General features: G+C 46.8%; 1 protein-coding gene across 1 annotated transcript in view; it reads left to right on the forward strand.

Annotated features, from left to right (window-relative positions):
• The window catches only part of mical3b (microtubule associated monooxygenase, calponin and LIM domain containing 3b), a 69,745-nt gene that overhangs the window by 43,570 nt on the left and 16,175 nt on the right, over positions 1 to 10,000 (forward strand). The window contains exons 22-31 of the mRNA XM_063211856.1: positions 136 to 374; positions 1,948 to 2,037; positions 2,898 to 2,951; positions 4,293 to 5,033; positions 5,356 to 6,047; positions 6,078 to 6,135; positions 6,799 to 6,878; positions 7,182 to 7,259; positions 9,212 to 9,410; positions 9,946 to 10,000. The exon at positions 9,946 to 10,000 is cut by the window's right edge and continues 121 nt beyond it. Of these exons, the coding sequence (XP_063067926.1) occupies positions 136 to 374; positions 1,948 to 2,037; positions 2,898 to 2,951; positions 4,293 to 5,033; positions 5,356 to 6,047; positions 6,078 to 6,135; positions 6,799 to 6,878; positions 7,182 to 7,259; positions 9,212 to 9,410; positions 9,946 to 10,000 (2,286 nt within the window). The remainder of the gene's footprint in view (positions 1 to 135; positions 375 to 1,947; positions 2,038 to 2,897; positions 2,952 to 4,292; positions 5,034 to 5,355; positions 6,048 to 6,077; positions 6,136 to 6,798; positions 6,879 to 7,181; positions 7,260 to 9,211; positions 9,411 to 9,945) is intronic.

Consider the following 10,000-nt stretch of genomic DNA (forward strand, 5'->3'; position numbering starts at 1 on the left):
ACACACACACACACACACACACACACACACACACACACACACACACACACACACACACACACACACACACACACACACACACACACACCCAAAGTCATCTTCCTTGTTTTCCCTCATTCCTTGGTTCGGTTGCAGCTCAGAGTCGGACCTAGAGGAGCTGGAGGAGCTGCAGGCCAGAGAGGAGCGAGAGAGGGAGGCAGAGAGGAAACTGGCGGAGGAGAGGAGGAGGGAGATGCACGTCGAGCTGCGGAGGAATGTGAAGAAGAAGAAGGAACGCGTGAGAAAGGAGGTCAGGGGAGGAGGAGGAGAGGGGGAGGACGGTGCGCAGGGAGACACGGTCGAGTCGGAGGAGGACTGCCTAGAGTCTAGCGACGGTGAGTGTTTGTGTGTGTGTGTGAGGTGGTGTGTGTGTGTCTGTGTGTGTCTGTGTGTGTCTGTGTGTGTCTGTGTGTGTTTGTTTATTGTGTGTTCTGTGTGTATGTGTGTGTGTGTGTGTGTGTATTTGTCTGTGTCTGTAGTTTGTGTTTGTTTACTTATCGCTGTGCGTGTGTGTGTGTGTGTGTTTGTGTGTGTGTTTGTCTGTGTGCGTACTTAAACTTTGAACATGAGTGTAAGTATGTTACTACTGTGTGTGTGTGTGTGTGCGTGTGTGTGTGTGTGTGTGTTTGTCTGTGTGCGTAGTTAAACTTTGAACATGAGTGTCAGTATGTTACTACTGTGTGTGTGTGTGTGTGTGTGTGTGTGTGTGTGTGTGTGTGTGTGTGTGTGTGTGTGTGTGCGCGTGCGTGCATGTGCCTGTGCCTGTGCCTGTTCGTGTGTGTGTGTGCGCGCGTGTCTGTGTGTGTGCGTGCGTGTGTGTGTGAGCGTGCGCGCGCGCAGAGTGTTGTGTGACTGAGAAACAGTGTGAGTGTGTGTGGACTCCTAATACTGCTTATTTAAAATCCCTTTCCTACTGTACTCTAACCCAGTGGTTCTTAACCTTTTTTTCTTGAAGCACCCCCTAACCTGTGCCAAAGACAAGCCGCGCACCCCTAACCAAAACTTCTACATGTATTTACGCACTTAAAATGATCTAAGTGATTAATTACAATGATTCTTCCTTTAGACATTGATCAATACTTTAATGACCAAAAAACACGTTTTAATTGTGTCTTGATTTGGCCTAATTATATGTTTGGAAGCAGAATTTTGGTCACAACCTCAACACAAACGAAATTCTGCGCACCCCCTGAAATCTCTGGCGCACCCAGAGGGGGTGCCCGCACCCCAGGTTAAGAACCACTTCTCTAACCTACAGTACAGTAAATACGTATCCTAGGTAACCATACTCTCAGACCCCTGACCCCGCCCCTCCTGTATGAGATTTACTTCCTGTTTCCTATGGAGGCCCCTAAGGGTCATGCTGGTGATTTAAAGGTGCACTGTGTAATATTTTTTGTGATTTATTTCCACAATTAATGCTGCCCATTGATGAATGTTAGCTTTTTCACAAATACTTACTACCACCATCAAATTCTAAATATTCATTATGACGGGGAAAACTGCACTTTTCATGCATGAAAAGTTGGATCTCAATAAAAAACACGATTTCAATTCCTAGGTGTGCTTAGTACATTGACAATAAAACTGATTTCAGCTTTGAATTCAGGCATGAGATGAAATCACCATACCCAAGGGGCCTCCAGTCCATAATTTTCTTGTCATTCTTTTCTTGTCTCTCTTCTCTTCTCTTCTCTTCTCTTCTCTTCTCTTCTCTTCTCTTCTCTTCTCTTCTCTTCTCTTCTCTTCTCTTCTCTTCTCTTCTCTTCTCTTCTCGATGTTCCAATCCTTGCGTGTTTTCTTGTGTGTCCCTCTTTCCTCTGTGTGTCTGTATGTGTGTGTGTTTGTGTGTGTGTGCGTGCGTGCATGCGTGCATGCGTCTGTTCGTGCGCGTGCGTATGTGTGTAGAGGGTGAATATTCTCCCTGGGAGAGAGAGCGTTTGTCAGGGGTGTGGCTCGGCCCTGTCATTGAAGAAGATGTAGCGATATTGGTCAAAGGTACAGTAGCTCCTCCCCTGTCATTGAAGAAGATGTAGCGATATTGGTCAAAGGTACAGTAGCTCCTCCCCTGTCATTGAAGAAGATGTAGCGATATTGGTCAAAGGTACAGTAGCTCCTCCCCTGTCATTGAAGAAGATGAAGCACTATTGGTCAAAGGTAGTTCCTCCCCTACCTGTGATGACAAACTGATCTTTTTTTATATATATATATTTTTTGGTCTTTTTGAGAGGACAGTTACAGAGAGACAGGAAATGAGCGGGGAAGGTTCGGCAAATGACCCGTGTATGAACAAACCCGGGTCATCGGCATAGTAACCCAGTGCTACCGTTAGTCCACGGCAGGGCCCTGACAAACTGATCTTTATTGCATTACATTACATTACATTACATTACATTACATTGCATTTGGCAGACACTTTTTGTTACCAAAGTGACTTTTACAATCAAGGACATAATCATAGCCGACATCACTAGATGAAACAAAGTGCTAAGGAAATATACAGAACAATAAGTGCAGAGGCTAACTAGGGTTCGATTTTTTATTTTTTAACGGTGTGATCTTGTGAAAATATCTGCACTAAATGCATGTTCCCTTCTAATTCTGCATGGCGAGTCATATATTGTAAAACTTTTTCAATGGAAAACCAGCTAACTGTGTCTGTGTGTGGGATGTGTTCGTGCGTGCGTGCGTGACTGTTTGTGTGTGTGTGTGTGTGTGTGTGTGTGTGTGTGTGTGTGTGTGTGTGTGTGTGTGTGTGTGTGTGTGTGTGTGTGTGTGTGTGTGTGTGTGTGTGTGTGTGTGTGTGTGTGTGTGTGTGTGTGTGTGTGTGTGTGTGTGTGTGTGTGTTGCATATACAGAGCCCAGTGATGTGGAGGAGCCAGAGAATCCTATTTCTCCAGAGGGAGAGTCAGGTAAGCCTGTTCTTTACCCACAATGCACTCTGATACAGTATCACAATCTCCCAATCTCATTTAGAAATATCAAAGGAACAGCTCTCCTTTTTTGATTTTCACATATTTGCAGTATTTCCAAGCATTATTCATGAATGTGCATATCATTTTCTTCTGTGTTTTCAGTCATTAGATTTATTGGTACCATAATTATTAACATAGTTTTGCATGATCACTGGAAGTAAATGAGAGTATTAGCATTAAGCCAAAAGTGATCATAGGATGGGATTAAATAGCCGGTTTGCACTTTGGTGAATTTACAATTATTAGTAGTATATAAGTACATTTGATGATGTTTTGTTTACTCCCATAGACTTGCATTGCTACGCTCAATTTGGCTATACTGTTAAACTAGACAATGCAAACACATAGACGAAAAATCCTTTGTACAGTATATTTTACTGGGACTTAACTACATATGAGCAATTTCTTGAAATGAGGTGGACTGTTCCTTTAAAGCTAATTTGACCTGTACATCCTTCATGCAGCCTAGTACAACATTGGTTATCAGTCATCTTACCCTATGAACATGAAGTTGATAGTTTTTGGTAGTTAATCTGTGGTTGACAGATTGATACAGTTGATAGCACCGTTGAATTTGTTGATGTATTATTAAAGCACTCATTAACAATTTAGCAACAAAACAGCAGTTGAGTGAAGTAAGCAGAATTTTACTTGAGTACTTGCTACGTCCTTGTTGGATGACACTTTGTGTTCAGTTTTATTTCGAGTTGAAATGTCTACCTGCTTTTCTTTCCAGCTTTGTCTCATTTCACTCTGGTTGCTAATATCCAACTGTCCTTCTGTCTGACTTTTCTCTTATTTCAATCATCCCTCCTTTCTCTACCTCTCTTCCATCAACCTCTGTCTCTCACTCGCTCTCTCTCTCTCTCTCTCTCTCTCTCTCTCTCTCTCTCTCTCTCTCTCTCTCTCTCTCTCTCTCTCTCTCTACCTCTCTCTCTCCCTCTCTCTCTCCTTCCACCTCTCTGTCTCCCTCCACCTCTCTCTCTCTCTCCCTCTACCTCTCCCCTCTCTCTCTCCTTCCACCTCTCTGTCTCCCTCCACCTCTCTCTCTCTCTCCCTCTACCTCTCCCCTCTCTCTCTCCCTTTATCTCCCCCCCCCTCTCTCTCTCTCTCTCTCTCTCTCTCACACACACTCTCTGTCTTCCTCTCTCTCCCTCCACCTCTCTTCCTCTATGTCTCCGTCTCTCTCCCTCCACATCTCTCTCCCTCTTCCTCTCTCCCTCCCTCCCTCAATCTCTCTCTCCCTCCCTCTCTCTCTCTCCCTCTCCTGTCCTCTAGTGAGTGATGCTCGGTTCACCTCCTCCATCTCCACGGTGCTCCTAGCAGGGGGTGCTGGCGGCGCCTCCTCCTACACCCTCACCAACCCCTCCTCCCCCACGCTCACCACGCACACCTCCACGCCGCAGCGATCCATGCACACGCCCATACACACGCCGCCACACACCCCGCCTGCGCCACACACACCCCCCCTGCCCTTGCCTTCCTCCTCCTCCTCGTTGTCGGCGGCGGCGACGACAGCGTCCGAGCCCCTTGAGAGGCGTCTGGCCAGGAGGTCGGAGGTCATCCAGGAGTTCTGGATGAAGAGCAACGAGATCCGGCTACGCCTGGGCGCATTGCCGCGAGCGCACTCGTTCACACACGCACACGCACACTCGCACAGGCATCGGCACAGGCACACCGCAACGCACACCGCGACAGGTGAGCAATCACACACGTCCGAGGCGGCCACCGCATCGTCGACGCCAGGCGCTGCGGCTGCATCTGCGGCTGCGGAGGAGAAGTGCATGTGTGAGCTGTGCATGTGTGCTGAGGTGGCCAGGAGGCTCAGCGTTATAGAGAAGAGCCTCCTCACCCCGCCGTGCAGCCCTGCCATCCACGCCAACAACAACTCCAACTCAAACTCCAACTCCAACTCCAAGGCCAACTCTGACCCCAACCTGTTTGACGGCTCGTCCTCCAAGCCCGAAGGTGACCTTGAGGCCGCCGACCCTAACGACCTTACGCCCAAGCCTAAGCTGGGTGAGTCTGTGTGTGTGTGTGTGTGGTTGTGTGTGTCTGTGTGTGAGAGAGAGAGAGAGAGAGAGAGAGAGAGAGAGAGAGAGAGAGAAAGAAAGGGTATGTTTATGTGAACTGTGAAGGTTAATTGCTTTACGCAAGTGTGTGCTATTTATGTTTATTGCAATGTGCAATAATCTGTATTAGGTGTTTGTGTATGTTTTTTACATTTGTGTATGTACTGTATGTAAGCTGTCAGACACCTTTTTTCCCTGAGGATTAATAAAAGTACTAAAATAAAAGTAATACAAGTTATAAAAGTACTCTAATCTCTACTCTACTAAAGGTCACGAACCTGACCCTGACCTTGACCCTGACCCTGACGCAGCGTTGACGACCTGCTGCCAAGTGGACTTTGACCCCGGCGTCCGCTCCGTGCCGCTGGTGTGCGAGGTCATTCTGGGGTCATCAGGGTCATCTGGAGGTGGTCTGGAGGGCGCGCGGGCAGACAGTAACGAAGCGGGCACGCAAACGCAGGGGGACGCCGGCAACGTCAGCAACGCTCCGGGTGACTCGAGCGCAAAGGACGCCACCACCCAGACGCCACCCACCGCACACACCACCCAGCCTCAAAAGACGGCCGACGCGCCCTCCTCGCACTATTACGCGCACGTGGACGCCGCCGTGGTCGTGGAAGAGCGCCGCGGGTCGAAAGAGGACACTGATGCTGTCAGCGGAGGAGGAGTGGGGTCAAGGGTAATGGAAAATGGGGTAGTGGCGGCCGCGGCGGCGGCTGCTCTAGAAGAGGTGCATGCTGGGAAGGTGGTGGAGACAAACGTGACGACGCGGCAAAAGACGACGCGACTGGGTCTCTTCTCGCCGCGCAAAACACACACGCTGGCGGCGCTGTCGCCACCTGCTGGGTCGGGGGTGGTGGCGGGCGCACACACACTGCCCTCGTCTCTGCAGAGGCCCAAACACAAGTGGCTGTGGAAGGGCATGTTCTCCGGCTATCGCAAGAAGAAGAAGGAGAAGGAGGCGGGATTTGGGTTGGGGGTGGGGGGCGGGGCCAACTTGGAGGCGGGCGACAAGCACAGCAGGACACTGCCACCCAGCAGGAGCACTGGTGAGTGGGTGTACACATTTATACGCACGAATGCGCACGCACAGACGCACGCACGCACACATTTTATGTACTTTACTTGATTCCACATTACAAGTTAAAATCAGTAGGAACCAAATATGATGAATAATCCAACAACTATTTTGATCAAAAGACACATCTTGTTATGGAAATGCATCATTAAGGATACAGGAAACATCTTCACACACACACACACACACACACACACACACATGTAAACACACACACTGCATTTTGTTATTCTATGAACTGTCTCTATCTCTATCTCTCTATGTCTCTATCCCACACACACACACACGCACGTACACGTACACACACACTGCATTTTGTTACTCTGTATCCGAACAGATGTAATGACAATGACAAATCTAATACTGTACTCAAATCTAATCTACTACATTGTGTCTCTCACACATGAACAGATTGAGTTGGTGTATGTGTTTGTGCATCTACTATACCTGTACTACTATACTATACTTTATTCTGCCTATTTGTGTGTGTGTGTGTGTGTGTGTGTGTGTGTGTGTGTGTGTGTGTGTGTGTGTGTGTGTGTGTGTGTGTGTGTGTGTGTGTGTGTGTGTGTGTGTGTGTGTGTGTGTGTGTGTGTGTGTGTGTGTGTGTGTGTGTGTGTGTGTGTGTTGTCAGACTTTCGATTCAAGAGGAGCCTGACATTCTCTTCTGAGTCTTCGCTGAGTCTTGTGGAAAAATCACCACTCAGACCACAAGTAAGAATCACATGCACACGTCTGCGTACACACACACACATGCACACACACACGCACACTCACGCAAGCGCATGCGTGCACACCCGCATACACCTCAACATGTACTGTAAAACTATTATCAGAAATGTATGGCAAATCTATCTTACTGTTTCCCTGTGTGTGTGTGTGTGTGTGTGTGTGTGTGTGTGTGTGTGTGTGTGTGTGTGTGTGTGTGTGTGTGTGTGTGTGTGTGTGTGTGTGTGTGTGTGTGTGTGTGTGTGTGTGTGTGTGTGCGTGTGCGCGTGCCTGTGTGTGTGCGTGCAGCTAAGTCTGGAACCATCGGACATCCAAAAGGACACCATTGAGGAAGAGGAGACAGAGGATGAAGGACTGACGGATGAGGTATTCAGATATGTATACAATGGATACAGTATAGAAACATACACATGAGGTACTCAGATATGTATAGAATACAGTATAGATTAGACTCAGCATCATCAATAACCCTGAAATTGACACCAAGATTGTGAAAATGTGATCATTATTAGTAGAAATATGGGTTCGGTAGCTATACTGGCCAGGGCGAGAAAGCGCGCCCTAGAGGAGGGGTATAACGAGGTCAGAAAATTCGACACCCATCATTTTTCAGTAGTAGGACCCCAAACAAAGCAAATTATGCAAAAAAATCAATTTTAGCACAAAAATCCTACGGAAGCTGTTATTCAGACAATTCATATCACACTAATAGATGAGGTTCTCAGATATGCATAGAATGGCTATACTATAGGGTTTACAGATGAGGTACTCAGATACACTGTGTGTAGAATATATATAGTATAGAAATATACAGATGATGTGCTCAGATACGTATACAGGTAGAATAGAATAGATATAGTATAGAAACCAGTGGTGTCAGCAATAATCTATTCGGCAATGCACCTCAATGCAGGCGCGGACAGTTCGATAACCGATTCTGCAAATGATCATTATAATCGTTACCTCCCTAATCGTAATCACATCGAATCAGAAGGGCAGTGCCAATGCACACCAATAATAGAAACATACAGATGAGATATGTAAGATATGTTTACAATAGATATAGTGTAGAAACTAGTGGCTTCAGCAATAACAAAGTGGTGTCAGCAATAACAAATGAACAAACTCACTGCTTGTGTTTTTGCGGAATAGCTCAGAAGCTAGACCCTTGTTGAATCCTCACTGTGTTTTGAGATTTGTTTACGTTTTCAATGTTTCTCTCCACAAGTCTATTTACATTCCACATGCACTGGCGTTCACCCCCAATGCATACATAACTCAGGTATTACTGCATTATTGCATTCCTATTGCCCCTTTTTTCTCCAATCCCCTTTCGTATTAGGCCTACTTCCTGTATCCTGTTCAGCCAATAGAATCCTCTCATACGGCCTCTTGTGCTCAACTTAGTCTCCCCTTGTTGTAATACTCTGGTGATGTACTGAGTCATGTGTACTGTAGGCCTACCGTGTTGTTTTGTGTTGTATTGTATGGTGGATGGTTTTTCACTTCAATGTTGCATATTTATTTTTTTGGTAACACTTCATTTTAGGGGTACATCTATTAGCATTAATAAATACAATGTTAATGCCTGCATAAATTGCTTGTAAGGCATGTACTAAGCAAATGCTAAGGCCTACTAGGTCCTTACTAAGGTTAAATTGGTAATAAATCCCTTATTGTGCATGAACAAGACATTTGTGAATACATGCCTAACAAATGTTTGATTTTGCTTTGTACATGCCTTACAAGATACTTATACAGGAACATTGTATGTATTAGTGCTAATAGATGTATCCCTAAAATAAAGTGTTACCGTTTTTTTCTAAATTGTCTTTGTAAGGTTACAACTGAACTTCTGAGATTGTAATAGTTATCTGCTCAGTAGAAACACCTCTGGCCCTACCGTGGCTGTAATGGTTGGGCACTGGGCTGCTACGCCGGCGACACGGGTTCGATGCCGGCCCGGGTCATTTGCCGACCCCTCCCCGTCTCTCTCCCCACTCGCTTCCTGTCCACCTCTCCTACTGTCCTGTCCTCAATGAAATCAATAAAGACAAACACAATCTTAACAAAATAAACCTCCTCTCCTCTGAGCCAATAGCGTTATGCGCCACATGCTGCATCCTGTATCTTCTCGGTCTCGACCAATGGAAACACCCATCCCTCTTTCAATACTACTTTAATCCAATTTGCTCTCATTGGTCACCTTACTCATTTTAGCCAACAGAGACACATGTCCCAAACGTCACTCTTCTGTTTGCCTAATACGCCTCTCATGCTCCCCCACCCTCACTTCCTGTCTCCTCTTTGTCCAATAGAAGCTCAAGGCCAAATCCCCCCGGCCGCCGCTGCCCCAGACCCAGACCCCTCCCCCGGGCACGGCCCCGTCCTCGTGCTCCACGGAGGTGGTGGGCGTGTGGGTGGTGCCCCCGGACCCCTCCAGCCTCAGCGTGGCCACCACCGTCATGCAGGAGCTCCAGACGCCAAGCACACACACGCCAAACACGGAGGCGGACGGTATGGGCCGTAAATAAATAATAATAATCAATATGTAAATTCCTTACTGTTGTTTTGTCCTACTTTATTTTGGGAGCGAACAGAGCGTTTCGCTTCGCAGTGTGTCATCGGGTTCACTATTGCGTTGTTTGCTCCCGAATGATGAAGTAAAAAAAAACAACAGTAAGCAGTGTGCGGCGTCTTCTGAATTGTCATCGTTGTTCACCTTTTCCTGCCTCACACCTGCACCTGCATTGCTGAAGGCTTGTGCACAAGGACTCTCTTGAACAATAATAAATATGTATCGATGCATTGATCCTATGGCTGACGATCGTATCGTATCGTATCGTATCGAATCGTGGGGCATTCTTAAGTATCGAAAATAATTGAATTGATGGCCCCTGCCCCAAAGCCCTGGCTGTTAAAAATCGAATAGTATCAAATCGTATCGTATCGTATCGTGGGGCATTCTGAAGCATCGAAAATAATCGAATTGCTGCCTTAAGAAATCGATATTGAATCGTATCGTCATTGAAGCTGTGATTTACACCCGTAGCAGACGGGGAGGCAGACGGGGAGGCGGACACACGCAGGCCCTCGCACGCCACCTC

This window comes from Engraulis encrasicolus, chromosome 12 (genome assembly GCF_034702125.1).
Source record: "Engraulis encrasicolus isolate BLACKSEA-1 chromosome 12, IST_EnEncr_1.0, whole genome shotgun sequence".
Classification (NCBI taxonomy): domain Eukaryota; kingdom Metazoa; phylum Chordata; class Actinopteri; order Clupeiformes; family Engraulidae; genus Engraulis; species Engraulis encrasicolus.